Genomic DNA, 19,073 nt, shown 5'->3' with positions numbered 1-19,073 from the left:
TTCGCAGGATTTAATTTCCTATGTGAAAAAAAAATTTCTTTTCTATAGAGACAAGACTTCCATAAAATTTTTGTAAAACATCTTGCATGTTGGAGATAATTAATTTTATTATAAAATAAAGGAGTTTCCTTAAGAGTTTTAATCATATAAAAGTTAATTTTTTTTTCGATTCCTCCAAGTATACCAAAATCTTAATCAATTTGCTACTTTTTCACATAAAATATATAATCCTGCAAACTGTTATGTAGTTAAAATCATAATTCTTAACACAACTAGTTATGTACTAATGGATGTATCTAAAAAGATATTTAAAAAGCAGTCAAAATATTTAATGTTAAGTCTTAAAAACTTAATAATTAATTTTAAAACATAAAAAATTGATATTTACTCTGAATGTAGCAAGTGATTATTTTTCAATTAAAATGTACATAACTTAATATTCCTTTTTTTTATGAATTGTTTTGATTGGTCTTACTATTTTATTTAATATTGTGAACCCCATTTTGAAAAAAATTTTAGTTGAGTTATCTAAATTACAGTGGCTTTTATTATTTCCTTTGACTAGTGAAGAAGTAATACAAAATAAATTTCAAATTTGTTGTATTATAGCATTTGATATTTATTTAGTAATCAAATAAATGCTGGAACTATACCTTAATTCTATATATATATCAAAAGTTATCATTGTTGGTTTAAAATTTTGAGTTAAGCATTAGTAAATAAAATAATGTTTGATTCTTTTTAGTTCTAGTAAATAATTGTAGATTTTAACAGACTGATAAATGTTTCTATTTAAAATTTCAAACATCCATTTTTAAATTTTTGCTTAAGAATTGCGCATTTAACTTTTAATTAAATTAGAAAAGAGTATTTTATTTGAACAATTTGTATGTATGGGAGATGTTAAATTTTATAATATAGAAATTACATAATGATAGGGCCCGTAATTATGTGCAATAAAAACGTATGAAATATGCATGCATTTATGCGATGGCTATAATTCAAATATGCAAACAAAAATGCATGTTTATTTTTTATTAAATTTATTTAATTTTAAAATGTATACAATTTATTAAATAATTAATATTGGACAAAAAATATATCAACTGTATTTTATATACTTGATGGAACTGTATGTTGTATTGAAATTAAATTATATTTTGAACACTCACTCATCTAAACGAAAATCAAGCAGATTTTTATATTTTTAAAGTTACCCGGAGACTTACTATTGTATTGGTACTTTTAGCAAACTTTATTTTATCTTGATGATTTAACACAAAACATCAAATTATATAACTGCACGATTCACGGAATTTACGATGGATATGCGCTAAGTAATAAATAATAATACTAATGACTTCGTAATATTTTTTTCTATATATACATTATATTTCAGAAAAATGCTAAAATATGCATAATAATTTGAAATATTCCAAATATTCAAAAATATGCCAAATTTAATTTCGCATACCAACACATTAGAATAAGATTCAAATTTCTGTCTTACCTAGCTACTTATTAGTTTAATATATAAAAATATGCATTTGCATACAATTCCGGGCCCTAATAATAACTATTATTGAAATTGATAGTAAATAAATTTATTATTTATTGGTTTTATGAAACAATGAAAATTGTAGTAACTTGGTCCTAGTGAATCCATAGGTTTCTAAATGATAATTTTTCTCCAATAATAATTACACTTGTTCTTAGATTGGTAATTGGAAATTTCAATAATGTTAAAAACCCAAAGTTTTTCATTACTAAATTGTAATACATAGGATAGAATTGTAAAATAAGAAGTATTTAAATTAGTTGATAAAGGTATTTTATTGTTGCGTACAAATTGTAACATTTAACATATAATAATTATTATAATATACATTTCGTAAAAAAAAAAAGATACCTTGTCTACAAAGTTAAATACATGATACAATTATTAACAAATAATTCATAAACTAACAATTATTTAAAGTCAATCAATAACTGACTATTCAATAAAGGACTGTAGATAAAACTACATCCATTATTAATAACTTCAATAATTTAATATGAGCAGATAACATTAATACATAAAAATGATTTACATAAAGTAGTTAAATTATCACTTGTAATTTGAAAGCTCGAGTTCCTTAAAAAGATGACGACAGTACTGACTCCCAATTGATAATGGGTAATCACATTTTAACAATAATTTTGAATCGCTTTCTGATACACTTTCAAAAGCTAAAAAATACTCTTGATCAAAAGCACCTAAAACAATAAAATATTTTAAATAATATGATACTACACAAGATTGAATATAATAAACATAAAATATAACTTTAGTTTGATTTTTGTTGTTAAAACGTATCATACATACGTTTAAATAAAACAACATTTTTATTAAATAGGAAACACAAAATTGAATTAAAAAATCAAAAAAAAAAAAATCAAATGAGAGATGATAAAATAACTGCATTGATGTTTAGACATTGGAGACAAACATAGAGTGACATTGAAGTATGGCAAATCTTAACTTACTTATGTCAATGTTTTCACGACCAATAGCCGTAATGGTTAAGAATAAAATATCCCTGTATAAAGAATGGCTATGAGCTAAATCATTTCCTCGCAACTTATTTCTTTCAATAGCTAGTTTTTTGAGTGGATCGGTTAGATTATTATGCCGAATGTTTGATATAATTTTTGACATCACACTGAAACAAAATGAGTACTTTAGTAGTATAATTGTATGTTAACAATAATATAATATGTTTGTGGGTAAATGGTTTTTAATTGAAAAAATAAAAAGTTGCCAATGTACAATATAAATAATTATATAAAATAATAAACATACGTAACATTTAATATAAAATATTTCAATTTAAGTATAACTCACTTTTTAGGTATAGTATTACGATCAGTAACCAAAGCACTTATCAAACAACTCTCTTTTGACTCTTCATCAGACCAAAACGCGTACATAGGTAAACCTAAATCATCATATAGTTTTGGATTATCCCACAAAGTTGTAATTAATATATTAGAACAATCGCAAGTTGACCAAATAGTATGAAAATCAATGATATCACGATCACCCAGTATACAATTTGCATTTAGACATAATCCAGAAATATGAGAAGGAACTGCTATCCTTTCAAACACCCAAACCTGAAAACAATTTTAAATTAATCAAGACATGATGCAATGTTTGAATCATTTGATTTATTCAAATCACTTACTAAATTCCAATATATTATAGGATGTTCATCGACAAACTTTGAGTGAGTTAATGAAATATCACCTTCGGCAACCAAAATAGACTCGAGTTCTTTACGCAAAACAAGAGGATTTAAAAAAGGAACCGTTATTGTATCAGCTTTATATCCACTATTTGCTACTTCTGTAAATAAGACAAAAAATATCACTTAATGAAAATATGGATAGGAACCACTCAAAATTGAATAGAAATATCATATACAATATATAATTGGAAAATAAATTCAGTACAAGAAAAATTAATAAAATCAACAACATACCTCTTTCCTTATGTTCGGTTAGTAAATCTATATTTTCTTGATTATTGTGACAGTCATTTTTATCTATTACATTACTATTTTTTGATCGATAGTCAATGACATCTACTGTCAAAAATGGTACTACTTCTTTCATACATAGTCTACATCTGTTTATACAAAATTAAATTAAAATGTTTAAAACATTTTGATTCACATTAATTAGATGATTAAATAATTACTTGGTGTTTAAATTAGAATCATCTGGAACCCAACCAGACATAATTTCTTCATCAAATAATAAACATGCGCAATTGTGACATTTTGAACAAGTGGTCATGATAATTTCTAAAGCAACTAATTCTGGTGTACGGCTAGAGCGATTGTAAAGTTTTTCTTGAAATAAACTCATTTGTGATGAATCCATTGTTGCGCAACCTAATATTTAAATAAATTGTGAAAATAAATTTGTTACTAAAATGTATATTATAATTTTAAGCTTGAGAAAAAAAAATTTTTTACCAGAATTCATATTAGTAGAACTACTCTTCCTATTACCATCCGTAAAAAGTTCAATTAAATTAGAGCTCCAAGAATCTAAATGTTGAGCAACAGCAAGATTAGATATTTCACTAGATATTTTACGTCTAACGCTCGGTTCATTATTAGACTGTTGATCATGGTCATCTCCAGTCCAGTTTTCTTCTTCCCTTTGACATCTAAATAATGATAATATTAAATTAACTTTTTTATTTTTTGTATGGCATATACAAGTTTTACAAGGCAAAAAGTGGCATAAATATATCATTAAAAATTTTTGAAAATAAAGTGAATATGAGAACATTAACATATAATAGAATGTAACATTAAATACAATAATATTAATAGTATATTAAATAATTATAATTCATCAAAATAAATAATGTAATTAATTCTATAAAACAACATTTAACAACAATATTATTAAGCCGGGTACACACCGAAGCATTTAATTGTTATGTAACAAAGTTCCTGCTCATTTGAATGTTATATGTTACCAACGACAGGTGTGTTCGTTTAGGGTTGATCAATACTCTGTATTGGTTGTTCACCGCGTTGTCCATCAGTTATTACAAATATTTATAAAATTAATATACAAGTACATCACTGAGCGATTTTCTATGAGCAACTGGTTTAACTCTGTACTAGTGTCATGTCTTAATGTAACATTCCTTTGATGTTCGTCAAAATACCAACACTCGGGTGGATCAACGGCGTCGAGAGCCAAACACACTCGAATGATACAGTATCTGAGTACACATCTGAACATTACATTTTCATAACTGCGTTACATTACACTTAAATGCTTCAGTATGTACCCGGTTTTGGACTTACAATAATTAAGTTCTTCTATTTTGGAATGTAGGTTGAAATGTTATATAAATATTTTGATTAATTTAGTTTAAAATTTTTTTTAAATAAGTGATACTAACTGGACATAATCTTTTATAGGTGTATTATTTGTCGATATTGCTTCTTTAATTTCATCAAACTTTTTCACTACAGTATTTGCTGCACTCTTTAAACTAGTCAAACCACCCATGAGAAGCTCATTTGATTTTTTTCCAGAAAAACTTGATGAGCTGAAAAAATATTAAATTTTTATACTTATAGGTATAATTGTTATGGATAGATTAATTTTTAAATAGATTTCAATAAGAACTTAACAATTTTAATAATATTTTTCAATGGTTTAAAAAAGATCATTCTCATGAATAGTAATAAATATATTACAATATTATTATTATTATTATTATTATTATATATATTAGTTTACACTGAAGCTATGTTGATATCAAAAATTAAAAATAATTCAATTATAAATACTTTACTATAACTTATTAAATCGAGTTACAGTGTAAATAATTTTACTTTACCTGAGATTGGTGAATGCATTTTCAATAATGTTCGAACCCATACGGAAGTCAGACTTACGTGGTAACGAAAATTTTGTTGGAGTATATTGACTGTAAACGGAAACAATAACTAAAACTACTTAAGCAAAAAAAATTCTACAGTCTAAAATTACAAAATATACAAATAATTCTCATTGATCAAAATAATAAAACACAAAAGCAATTCAAACTTTTAATTAATAAAACGATAAATATTATTTAACAAAATGAAATAATATATACTTCACAGAAGGTTTATTTGAAAATATGACAAATATAAATATAACATTTTAATTTACTAATTAATTTTCATAATTTTTTACAGAATCACTTTTATTTGTTAATTGACTTTTTGTACAAATAAATTTATATTTTTTAAAAAAATATAAAATTGTTTTGAAATTATAAAAAAAATAATACAGGAAGAAAAACATATTTTTCCTTATTAAAACGATTAAGTATGGAGCATTTATGATAATAAACCTAAATAATATTTAAATAAATTAGATAAAAATATTAAATTTCATTTTATATTTTAAAAATTAAAAACAATAATAGCATAATTTAAAATTAATATGCATACAGAAACCATATATATTGAAATGTTGTCATACTATGAACTGCAAGCATAAAATACAAGCTCTTAGCTGTAATTTTATAGAAATAAAATAAATATTTAGTATATATCTACCAATTTTATACACATGGATTGTTGTAATTTTATAAAATAGCTTTATTATATATTTATTTATTATGTTTTTTTTAGAATTATTATGGTTAAATCACTAAACTAGAAGTGGTAGGGCATTTTCTATCAAATGCCCAAGAGTGAGATCACCAAAATAGGTAAAAAGTACATAAGTTTACTCTTTTGTGATTTAAAAATTATATACAATGATATAATTTAAGAGTAAACATTTGTTAATGGTTTGTAACTTTTAAAATTAATTCAATTATAATGAAATTTTCTAAAATGTATAAGAAATAGTAATAAAAAAAAAAATTGAATTATTTTTATTTCACTGAAAATAACTAATTAAACAAACATAATGAATAAGAGTGGTGTCACAATGATATTTACATAACTTGTGCAGTATCAAAAATAATAAATATTTTTTTATACTACTTTTAATCTTTAACATAAGTTATATTATCAAAAAGTTAATAAGAATAAAATGTATTTATATATTTTTTAAATTTTATTCATAATTGGACATAAATTGTATTTTTTTATTTAGAAAAATTGATTAATATAAAATTTTTAATTGAAAAATTTCCTTATAATATAGTTATACAATTATATCAATATTTTTCACTTACGAAAATGGTATTTTAAAGGCTGATCCTAAAGCAGACTTGATTGGACTCTGTTGGTAATCTTGTTCGGTAGCTCCGTGGGTTGGCAAGGTGGAGGATCTCTGCAGGTGTTTGTCAACTTTACCTACATCTTCACTATATGTAGCACTGCGATGCATACTACCCCATTCTTGAAATAATACAGGTGAGCCACTACGATCAAGTTCAATACCTGATCGTACTCGAGGAACAGTAACCGATGGTTTAGGGGTAGGTTCTAAAGGTTCTTGAAATGCCCCCAAAGGATCATTTTCAAATACAGGTGTACGTTGAGCTGGTTCAGCAAATCGACTAGGGGTATTTTCTTCATTTAAATTTTCTAAAGAAGACTCAAAGGACTTTAGATCATCAAAAACAAGTTTCTTAGATATGCCATTGGTTTTTTTAAACTGAGTTTGGTATTTGAGATCTTTAAGATTTTTCAAAATTTGAGCATCATTACCAAAACTTTTTGATCTAAAAATATAAATAATTATATAAAGCAGTGATAATGAACACTGTCCATTGATTACTTATATTGTAAACTATAATAATGAAATTGCTAACCGTTTTAATAATTTCAATAATTCAGATGATGAATCATTGGATGAATTATGTAATGTATGATGATAATGATGTCTTCTTGGAGACATTTGAGAACGAACTTCATCAGTAAGAGATCCACTACGACCTCTGAAAAAAAATATTAATACTATCTAGCTTTTCAAATTAAATCCCAGGAAAGCCAATTTTTTAATGTAATTAAATTTTTTAAATAAGGACCATTATTATTTAAATTTTTATGTTAAACTGTATATTTAAAAGATACCTGATATAAAATAAATATTTTTATTAATACTAGCAAACTTGACATTTTATTTTTACAATACTTACATTTTACTTTAAAACTAGACTACGAATCATTCAATTTCTCAAAAGTTCTACGCTATAATCTACTAGATAAAAAAATTACCTGATAATTTGTAAGTTAATAATAAAACGAATTGGTAATACTGCTGGTATTGGGGTAAAATTAAAAAAATAAGTCTTAAATACTAACCTTTTTAAATCAGAATCACTTTCAATAGATATTGAATCACTATTTTGCTTTGAACAGGCTGAGTTTGGTCTAGAACATGTAGTTGTCATTAAAAGACCAGCACTGCTTTCAACTATGTACGAGAAAAAAAATAAAATATACAAATCATTTATGTGTTATTAAAAATAAAATAATTTTAATTTTAATATTTCACAAATTATGATTAATTTAAAACTTACATTGTTGTGAACTCCAAGACTGATCATCTTCTGTAGATAAGGACATTTGTTTGACAATGTTTGTAGGACGACTCCTCAACCCAAAATTGGATTCTACATTTATTGATAATTTCCTAGGAGCTGTAAATCAAAAGTATAGTAAATTTAATCCATAAATATTATTTACCTTAAAATGTTTACCATATTTCATACTTTATAAATAATATGTGTTTAATACTTTAATATACATATATATATATATATAATTTATTACATTTAACTATATTAAATTAATATAAATTTGATAATACAACAATATATATTATGTATTTAATATATATTTATTTTTGATATTATATAATTATATTTATATTTGATAAAGTATATACAATGAAATACTTTTTTCAAGTATGATATTTGAAATAAATTAGCTAAAAATTAAAATGTATACTTATATTATGATTTTTAATTTTAAATTATTAAATAGAAATTAAACAAATTTATAGAATAATTTAAAAGTAAAAATAAGAGCCTGTATAATAAAAATATCTATTAAAATATATAAAAATGTAAGTAAAATACATTTTTATAAGAATAAAATTAACTTTTATTATATTTAACTTACTATTTGATACTGAAGGTAATTTTTCAACTGTTGACAAACTTTCTAATGAAGTATGTGAAGTTTTATCCTCATCAGAGTTTCTCCGTTTTCTGTTTTGAGCACCAGCTTTATTAAATAATGCTGCGCTTAATACAACATTTCTAAAAAACATTATCATATTTTATATTTACAGAGTAATAGAATCTTATACATTTTAAAGTTTTGATATTCATTACAATTGTACATCAATATTTAATACACTATATGCATTGTATACACATATTAGATGTTTGTATTGTATATGCAATAGTAAAATAAAAATTATTTATAATATTGAATCCTTTCAAAATTAAAATTTGGTAAAACAAACCAAATTCATTGAAACAATTTCAATCAATAACAATAAACAATCTTTTACAATTAATCGTAAAATATTAGAAGAATTAATTTTTTTTTGTCAATAACCTGTTAAAATATAAATAAAATAAAAAATTATTGAATATTTCCAGTACAATCATTGATAATGAAATAATAGCAATAAAAAACACATTTGTAAGTTTGAATTTTTCTACAATCAATTTTCAATGAATACATTTTAGTATTTTAAAGTAAGTCAAATAATTTACAATGTCAATTTATTATCCTAATTAGCCATAAATAAATTAATAAAATTTAATCAGTAACAAACTACAAAATATACTGTTAAAAATAAGTATAAGAATATTATGCAGCCTGTTCTTTATTATAATAATTAATAACATTTTTGAAAACTAAAACTAATATAATCTTAGTCCATTAAAATGAATAGCTATTTATAATTACTAAATTAAATTTAAAGTACACACCTAAGTTTTTTCCAGAGTAATTGACTAGGTGTTCTTAAATCAGAAGGCCAAGTAGATTCTAATAAAGCTCTGTTATAAAAACCATAAGTTATAGCATTTGGGTGAAGACCACAACGTTTCATAACGAGTAACAGTTTTACAGCTAGCATTGGTTGATTATATATTCCACATAACTGCATCATTACCCTGTAGCAAACCTGAAAAAAATCATTAAATGGAAATAAAATCTAATGCAAAGCAAACAGAATTTTGCTTAATTAATTTTAATAATTTTTATGGATTCAGCTATCATACAATTTGGCTAACAAACATTACAATTGATATATTTAATTTAATGAGTGATATTTAAGATAAAAAATGTATTCATTTTTAAACTACAATTATTTTGAAGTTATAGTAATACTTGAATATCAATAGTATATATATAACATTTTGTGACTTCATAATATAAATAAATCTATTATTCTAATGGTTAAAATAAATTACTTAATTTTCTTATAAAAACTTAATTTTCATTAAGAATCTGAAAAAAAAATTTATAGTTGTTTAACTACCAAAGTATGACAAATATTAGAAATTGGAAAAGCTAATTTTTCAGTAAATTATAAGTCATAACACCTAATAGTGAGTGATTACATACATTCAAAATTATTTGAATAGCATATTTAATTTTAACTCATTCAATAAGAAAATATGCTAAATATAAACAGCAAATCATATATAGGGTTTATCAATCTAGAAGAAGCATTCAACACCATAAATTGGAACTTATTAATGACTACTTTAAAAAATCTGGCCTGGATTGGAGAGATAGAAGAATTATTATGGCATTATATGAATACCAAGAAATAATAATTAGAAGAAGAAACTGTATATCCTCAACCAGAATCCAAAGAGAAGTGAAACAAGGCTGTTTTTTGTCACCTTATTTATTTATTATATTTATAGAAGTTGTTCAAGAACTCAAAGTAAAATCTAAATGTCTAAAGTAATCTATTGTAACCGATTTTCTGATAATATCACTATGATGACAAATATTTTAAAAGATATGCAATAATCACTGGATACTCTAAATGAAATATTAAAACAATACTTTATGAAGAAAATCATGGTAGTGCTTGTAAGTAAAGAGAACAGAACCCCCATCATTAACATACAATTAGATAACAAAACAATTTACCAGGTATAACAATATAAATATTTAGGAAGTACTCTAATCAGTGACAGTTGATGTTCAGGAGAAATAAAACACAGAATAGTCATAGCAAAGGGAGCCTTCGTACAAAAAAGATAACAATTGACAAACGAAAACCTTAGTCTCAATACAAGATAAAACTTTGCCAAACCTACGATGGAGTGTTTTGTTATATGGTTGTAAAACCTGGACATTAACAGTACAAGGATAAAACAAAAATTGAAGCAATGGAAAAGTGGGTCTTGAGATGATTACAATATATTAGTTGGACTGAAAGGAAGAGCAATGAAGAAATTCTCCAAATAGTGGAGTTGAAGAATATTGCTATCCATCATTAAATCAAGAAAAGGAAAACTTAAAAAACTTATGGGACATTTGATTAGACATTACCAATATAATTGAAGAATTGATGAATGCAAATAAAGAGGAAGACCAAGGAAGATATTCACAGGAGAAATGACTTAAATAGCTAGATGCAATGGATATTTCATTTATAAAAACTATGGCGTTAAAGAGAGATGAATAAAAGTCAAATTTTTCGCTTTGACAAAACTAGCCTTTAGAATAAAAGAGGAAGAGAACTTAAAATTTGAAATATAATATTTTTATACAGTTTTCTGATTTGATAGAAGTACTTACCTCATCAGTTAATAGATGGACACCAGTTTTTTGAAATTTATTTAATAATTCATATGCTGAACGTAAAGTAGATGCAGCACGATCTTCTGATTGGAGAATATGACTAGGCAAGTGAATAAACCACAAACTAAAAATAATTTAATATTTAAATAAATATATAAAGCAAATAAATTTAAATATATTACCTATAGCAAGTTCCTAGTAAAAATTTAGCCCAAAGACCAGGAGACGTAGAATATTTACGAGCTAATTTTTGCGCTGATTTAACTTCATGTTTAGTACGTCTAGCCATTGGACTGCCTGGAATTGGTAGATGATCATAATTTTTAACTTTAAGATGACTTTTTGATTCTTTACACTTTAATAAATCGGAATTTAAAATAAACCCATCCTAAAAATGTATTATAAAAACTTAGTTAATATTGTTAATAAACTAATATTTTAAATTTAACATGATTTGTAAATACTTTATAAGAATACATAGAATCACAGGGCAAATCAGTCATTTCTGGAGGCATTATAAACACAGTTCGTTCACTTTCACCACAAGAGTCAAGTTCAATCAGTCTTGTATCATAGTTCTCTAAATCAATCTAAAATCAAATAATAAATATATGAATATTCAATAAAAAAAAAAAAAAAAAATAATAATACAATATTTAATACTTTTTCAGAACACTCATCAAAAAATTCTAAGGCAGCATCCATATTTGACACAAATGATCGTTCTTCAATAAATCTTATAAATATTTGAGTTTTTGTTAAAAGTGAGTAAAATTTTAAATTGTTTTTATCTCTAGATTTAAGAAAACCTAAACATAAATGGATTTAATAAAATAATTAATATTAAAATTTAAATATTTAATTATTATTGTCATTCATATCTACATTTTAGTTATTAATCTTACAGGCCAAACGGTTTTTTAGGCCACACTAGTTTATCCTAAGTGCATAAGAACAAACTATTTTTGTCCAATGTGAATATTCAATATTTTAGGCTAATCTAGTTTATTCTAAGAACAACTAATGTATAACAATTTACTAACAAGTAGGAACAATATTTTAGGAAAAACTGATTTTATAGAAATAAGAAAAAAAATAAAGGTAACTTTGTGTGATTGTTCGTGATTTATTTTTTCAAGTTTGTTCAAATTATTTCACAATGAATTATGTTTTTTTATACAGAGAAAATCAAATAAAAATATTCACCCTGAATTTGCTCTCAAGACCAGACGTACTTTACTTGTTGTTAAAATATGTGCTTTTGTGGCACTTCAAACTGCACAAGATTTTTTTCTTACACAGGCATCTATCAGTTGTATAATTTTTCATTCAACTGCACCTCATGAATCCTTGACCTGTCTCCACTGAATGTTTGATAATGGAATTTATTTTTTGTTGTTCACATCTTTTTGCAAGAAAAATTTTTACGTGCAAATTTCAAATTTAGATCTGATAATATAATATACAAACATAGAATATCTTAGAATAGTATGTAATTTTTAAAATTTTACCTTTTCTCTTCAATATGAAACTTACTTACCTAGCATAGAAACTCTGTAGAATACTATGTTTTGTACTTATTTTGTAAAGCCCATCATCAGTTACTTGAAGAACAATGCCAATAATATTTCTGAGTTCTTCTCTTCCTTTATCTATGTCGGGTATAGTCACATTATCTCTTACATTTGATGGTTGGTGTAGCTTATTAGAGAACGACTTCATCCTTTTCACTTGATTCTCTACATTTTCATAAACTCTTTTACCAGCAATTTCTATATGTTCTGATATACAACTCTCAGTGTCATGGTCTTAATTCTCGTAAATTACTAGAATGTTTATATTTTCATCTTCTTGATTTGTTACTTCATTCTCTACAAGTTTAAGTAGGTCCTCCTCATCATGAATATTTTCAATAGATTTAGCTGACAGTGAAGTATTCTTGAGTTCAACTATTGACTCGATTCCAAATATTGCCTTGTAAGGTGATTGTTTGATTCCAGAGTGAAGAGCTCTATTTTTATGAACTGGACATATCTTAAGCCTTCAGACCATTTAGTAGAGTTATTGTCTTTTAACCAAATAGCAATCATCTTTTCCACATCTTAATTTACACGCTCTACTGAGCCTTGGTTTCTCATGTATAATTTTGAATTCTGACCACAAACTGACAAGTTCAATTATAACCTTATAGATAATTTCTCTTCCATTGTCGGATTGTAAAATACAAGGGGCTTCAAAAGTTAGAAAAATGTAATTTAGATGGTAGGCCATTTCTTCTGCTCTCTAGCTCTCCAATGGACAAATTAATAAAAACTTGGTCAAATGGTTCTGGTAGACCATGATAAACTTGAATTTTTCATTTGGTTGGCTCTGGAAGTCAATTAAATCCACTTGGCATATACTATTAATTTCATGGTGAAGAATTAACTTAAATAACAATCCTCTATCTTTCTTTGTTTTCTTTTGTTGACATATTTCATACATTGAAAGATAAAGAATAATCATTTGTTTAGTGACATTTGCAAATTTCTTACTTGTTTAGGCCAATAATTTGTCTCTTCCACCATATCCTACGTCATACAGTTCATCTATAGTGAGGTTTGACAGTTCTTTCGGATCGTGAAATCAGCTTCTTGACATTTCCTATACTAAGTATACCAATTTGGTGTAATCTCCTTTGTTGTATCGGTATCTTTTTCTCAGCGCTCTCAGCCACTTACACTTCTAAAATAAGCTGTAAGTATTCTATTGTAAGTACATTGTAACATGTTTCTTTTTTCAAATCTTCTAATTTCAACACTTCTTCCAAAAAATTTTGCCTCCAATACTTTTGATCCATATCAGTTTTAATAGGATGGTATACAGTTAAAAAAAAAATAAAACACGGAATAGTATAGTGCACACACTCAAAGGAAAAAATATTAAACCGAGAAACTGCACATATATTTAAAAGAAAAGAAATACTTGTAGATGCACGCTCAAAGCAAACGAAAATCAAACTAGACTGGGAAGTCTCGAGTTGCCGCCTGCCAAGTAGAGACAGGTTCAAACAATTTTCAGACAAGTTGTTGTATATCAGTTGTCTACTTGTTAAAATTTTTTTATCAATTGTTCCTAGGATAAACTAGTTCGGCCTAAAATATTGAATATTCACATCAGAAAAAACTTGTTTGTCTTTATACACTTAGGATAAACTAGTTTAGCCTAAAAAACAGTTTTTCCTGTAACATATACATAGAATGCACTATAACAATTTAGTACAATTACCTTGTAAATCAAATAAAGAAATTGTATCTGTAGCACCAACTGTAGGTGCTTTAGTGATTGGTTTTAGATACCATCGGTAACCTTTTAATATAGATCCCATAAAACGCAGAAAAGCTTCTTGGATTTCTAATTCAATTTCATGCTATAAATAAATATTAAACAGTATTCATAATAAAATAATGTTGTCTAATGTAAATATATAACTAATATATTTATTATATATATTATATATTTCACATTCAAATTAATGGTATAGTAATTTAAGGTACAATAATTTATTAAAGAATATACAACAAAAATAAAAAGAACTATTTTGTACTATATAAATATATTCTGCATAATATAGAGTAATACAATTTTTGAAACTTTAGAGTTGGTTCATTTTAATAAAACCAAACAGAGAAATTTTTAAAAATTTTATTTATGAATTTCTAGATGTAGAATGAAAATTCAAACTAAAATCCAAATACAGTGAAACCTTGGTATCTTGAATTTGCAAGGAAAAAAAAAAATTTAACATATCGAAACTTTGAGTTACCGAGGAAATTTTTTATTTATTTATATTTATTGGTATACTTTACCTCTTTTCGTTTCATTAAAAAATCTCGGTCAATATTAGTTTCTTGAAAACTTTGGTTATTTGTTGCTTTATAAGTTCTTTGGAGATCATCAAGTTTTTTATAAAGCTTTTCTAAAGAATTTTTCAAAATTCTTGTTGGTTTTTTAGGAAGTAGTTTTGCTGTTAAATGTTTTTTATCTTCACAACTGTATAGTACCAAAAATATAAAATACAACATTAATTAGAGTATTAAAAATAAAAAATTATACATACAGAGTAACAGTATTAGTATCCAAATCAACACAAGTTACATCAGTAGGAGGCTCATATAAATCAAAAAATCTTGAATCAACTCCAATCAAAAATGGTAATGGAGCATGTAAAACTTCAGCTAAGCTAAGTGGACATAATGGAATATACGGACACTGCCATTTAAATGGAAATATAAGCTGAAATTTATTTTAAAGCCATTAATTTTTTTATTGTCTTTAAATTGTTAATAATAATGTATTTTGTATTTACTATATTATAGTACTAAATACAAACAAATTAATTATTTAATAATACTTAAAAATATACTTACTGTTGAAACAGCTTCTGCTACTGCTGTAAGTACATCAGGCCTTAAAGAATGAATGAGAAGTTTCTGTTCTGTCAAGGCACATAGAAGTAACAGAAGACAATTATCAGGATGTAAATTCATTATCATTTGATGAAATCCAGCACCACTATAAATATAAAATTATTTCTTATTATTATTAGGCAAGCAAAAAACCAATCAATTTTTATTTTTTACGAATGAAAATAAGAAATGTTTATAAAATAATCAGCAAAATTTTCAAAAGAATATTTAATAATATGAAGTAATATTCAGAAATATTATTACTATTATTTTGATGGTAACATAAACATAAATTAAATAATGGGATTTGTTATCAGAAGGTTAATAGAAAATTCTGTCAAATTTAAAAAATAACTATGATATAAAATATTTTTTAAACAATTTTCTAAGGCAATAAATGTATTAATAATTCAAATAAATCAATAATTTATTTTTCATTAGTAATATATGGAGTGCTTTTATGAGTGTAATAACTTTAAAACAAAATGTATTTTCGACCTTACGTTTTTAAATAAATAACTTGTACAATAAATTATATATACATTTTACCTTCTAGGAATAGGTAGATCTTCTGGTTGAGTTAATATAAGTTGAGTGTCCATAGATAATTGTACAAGTATTTGTGGTCTTTCTGGTGAAGGAAATGGTACTTCGTCCACTAAATGAGTGATATATCTTTCAATAGGTATAGGTATTTGATCATTGAGTGAAGAATTAAATAAAAATAATAAGAATTTTTCAAAAGTATCAAAAAAAGGCCAGTGTGACAGAACACACACACTTTTATTAGCATGTAAACTAATTCCTTTTTTTAATTCTATAGAATCTTTTAAGCCTAATAATTTTTGTTGTTCAATAGTAAGATTTTTATTATATTTTTCATAAAAAGTAATTGCAGCACCATAAACCTAATTATAAACAAAATTATAATATTATAATATTAAAGCAATGTAAATAATAACAAAAATACATACTTTCTCTGAAGCATCACTAACAGTTAAAACAAATGTTGAGAATATAGGATCGGGCTGACACGCTTCAACTGGCCATGCTTCAAGGGTAGCTCCCATTGGTAAACAAAATAGAGCTACTGAAGGTAGAAGATGAAAGTAACTTCTATCAGATTTAGGATATCGATCAGTGATAACTACAAAAAATTAAAATATTTAATCATTTATACACCAAAACATTTTTTAGTTTAAATTTATGAAATGAGAATCAAAGATCTAAGAATATATTTAAAAATAGTTTCTACCTGGTTTATAAGTTATAGATTTGGGTTTCATAACAGATTTTTTGTAACATAAATAAACATCTGATCCAACCATTCCTTTATTGAGGTTTTTATGAATAAGACAAAATGCATGTGGTGGTGTTTCACCACGACTGGTTATAACCACACATATATGAGATACAGCTAAAATATTACATGGTGCAGTAGGAGATGCTCTTCGATAGGTTATAAATGTACGTGGGGACGTAGAGTTATTTATATTTGCAATTTGACCACTAACACTAGTTTTTAATATTTGAGCATCTTGTAATACTCTTTCTTTGCCATCATACATAATACTGAAAAACAAATTATTAATATAATTAAAGTCCATAACTTGTTAGTAAATATAAAAGATATCTAATAAAATAAATATTTTATGCATTTTTTTTTTTTAAATATAACCATAAAGTTTTTGGCTAAAGAACACATGATCCGATTATTTAATTATACAATACTAAAGAATATAACAATAATAATATCAACATTGGGCAAATTTTCCAACTAACAGCTTTATTAATAAACATCTTTTTTTTTTATGGTATTTAAATTGTTTTAAACTAAAATAAAATGATGGACGATATAAAAAATCATAAATGTCATCAATAGTACATTAGAGATATGATGTGAGTTATCAATTAACTACAGTTTTATCAATTGAAATGTATGATTGATACTGATTTTATTAATTGAGATCAGTTCTAATAACTACAATTTAACAGTTATAAATTTATAACTATAGATTTTATTTTCAGAAATCACTTTTACTGGGATCAAAAAAATTAAACTTTTACAAATCTAATTAACAAGTGATTTTAGTAATGTATAATACAAAATATTGTACAAAATAGTGGTACAATTAATTTCTATAACAATTGATATATATTCCTAGAAAGATTGACTGCTATGCATTAGTATAACACATTATAATAAATATATAGGTACAGAGCATCTATATAAATATTATTGATTAATCTACTATCTATATATATATATATATATTTTTTAATGAGATGTTGATGTATAAAAATAATTGTATAAGATTATGGAAAAAAAATTAAAATACATATATATATATATATATATATAATATCAAATAAAAATACATTAAAAACTCCCAAGTATTCAGTTGTTTAGATTTATCCAGTTTCAAATATTTAGATTTATTTATTTTACTCAACCATAATATATACAAACATTATTTTTATTAATAAGATATAAATGTAAAAATTTAATATTTTAAGCATGTATGTAAAAACACACACACGCACACATAAAAAAATGTATTTATAATCACCCAATGTCAACAATAGGAGGTTTATCGCGTCCACGTTGGTAACATAAGAATACTTCTGGACTTCTAAGACTCCCATGATTTAAATCTGCCACTAATCCTAAAATGTGAATGCTTAATTAATATTTGTTTTTTATTTTTTTTAATTTCCTTCAAACTTACCAGATTGAGTATTTTCTATAAGAGTATAACCAGATGGTACTTTTTCACCAAGCGATGGAAAAACTATTGCTAGATCAGTAATTGGTGGTAAGTCCGAACATAAACTTTGCTTTAAATGTGTCGAATTAATATCATCTTGAGATTGTTCATCGGATGCACCAACAACCACAAAGTAGTCAACAACTCTTCTTTCTTCCATTTTTACCCAAATCTAAATAACAAGAATAGTATAACTTACTTTAAGTAACATAGCAAAATGCATATTATAAGTTATATAATACTATATAAAAATTGTGAAAAATAAAACACAATACAGCCTTGGATGATCCAAGGTGATTTTGCAATACAAAATATTTAGTTACCTACTGAATAGTTATGATTAAGACGAAATAATATGCAATATAATGTGTCGATGTTAAATATTTAATAATTCAATCTGCAATGTAGAATATGGATTAATAGCAGTAGCAGCCATTGCAGTGCGCTAGATATTAATTTTTAAAATTAAAAAATTGTGAAGTTTCCCAGCAAAAATAAAAAGCTCAGACGATCTAGAGAAAAACATACTAAACCGAAACGTGAAA

The 19,073-nt window shown here is 24.9% G+C and overlaps 1 protein-coding gene across 4 annotated transcripts; it reads right to left on the bottom strand.

Moving 5' to 3' along the window:
• Nucleotides 1–1,889: 1,889 nt before the first annotated feature.
• LOC112680188 (C-myc promoter-binding protein) lies at nt 1,890–19,071 on the bottom strand. Of its 4 annotated transcripts, none has more exons than XM_025550226.1 (29): nt 18,852–19,071; nt 18,490–18,700; nt 18,331–18,427; nt 17,016–17,332; nt 16,735–16,907; nt 16,310–16,668; nt 15,722–15,866; nt 15,412–15,587; nt 15,161–15,344; nt 14,580–14,721; nt 11,976–12,121; nt 11,777–11,902; nt 11,495–11,700; nt 11,310–11,436; nt 9,476–9,672; nt 8,652–8,791; nt 8,048–8,167; nt 7,830–7,941; nt 7,337–7,462; nt 6,755–7,246; nt 5,417–5,506; nt 4,973–5,122; nt 4,023–4,219; nt 3,743–3,938; nt 3,525–3,670; nt 3,228–3,388; nt 2,885–3,156; nt 2,527–2,702; nt 1,890–2,256 (listed from the first exon to the last, which is right to left on the bottom strand). In XM_025550226.1, exons 2-29 carry the CDS (start codon nt 18,686–18,688, stop codon nt 2,108–2,110), a joined length of 5,121 nt encoding a protein of 1,706 aa, XP_025406011.1. In that variant the 5' UTR covers nt 18,689–18,700; nt 18,852–19,071; the 3' UTR covers nt 1,890–2,107. The 4 variants fall into 4 exon arrangements, with proteins under 4 accessions (XP_025406011.1, XP_025406003.1, XP_025406020.1 ...); XM_025550218.1 differs by having other exon boundaries at nt 18,856–19,071; XM_025550235.1 differs by lacking the exon at nt 5,417–5,506 and having other exon boundaries at nt 18,856–19,071.
• Between the last annotated feature and the right edge of the window lie 2 nt (nt 19,072–19,073).

This window comes from Sipha flava, unplaced genomic scaffold (assembly GCF_003268045.1).
Source record: "Sipha flava isolate LNK unplaced genomic scaffold, YSA_version1 101_pilon_pilon, whole genome shotgun sequence".
Lineage (NCBI taxonomy): Eukaryota > Metazoa > Arthropoda > Insecta > Hemiptera > Aphididae > Sipha > Sipha flava.
The sequence above is the reverse complement of the archived record's forward strand: the minus strand, read 5'-3'. Positions and strand labels throughout refer to the sequence as shown.

Coding starts and splice junctions, on each gene's coding strand:
- LOC112680188 (XM_025550226.1), bottom strand. CDS start 18,688: ATGGAAGAAAGAAGAGTTGTTGACTACTTTGTGGTTGTTGGTGCATCC. Junction 8,168..8,651: donor ATTACCTTCAGTATCAAATA/GTAAGTTAAATA, acceptor TTTGATTTACAG/CTCCTAGGAAATTATCAATA. Junction 7,247..7,336: donor TTATTGAAATTATTAAAACG/GTTAGCAATTTC, acceptor TTATATTTTTAG/ATCAAAAAGTTTTGGTAATG.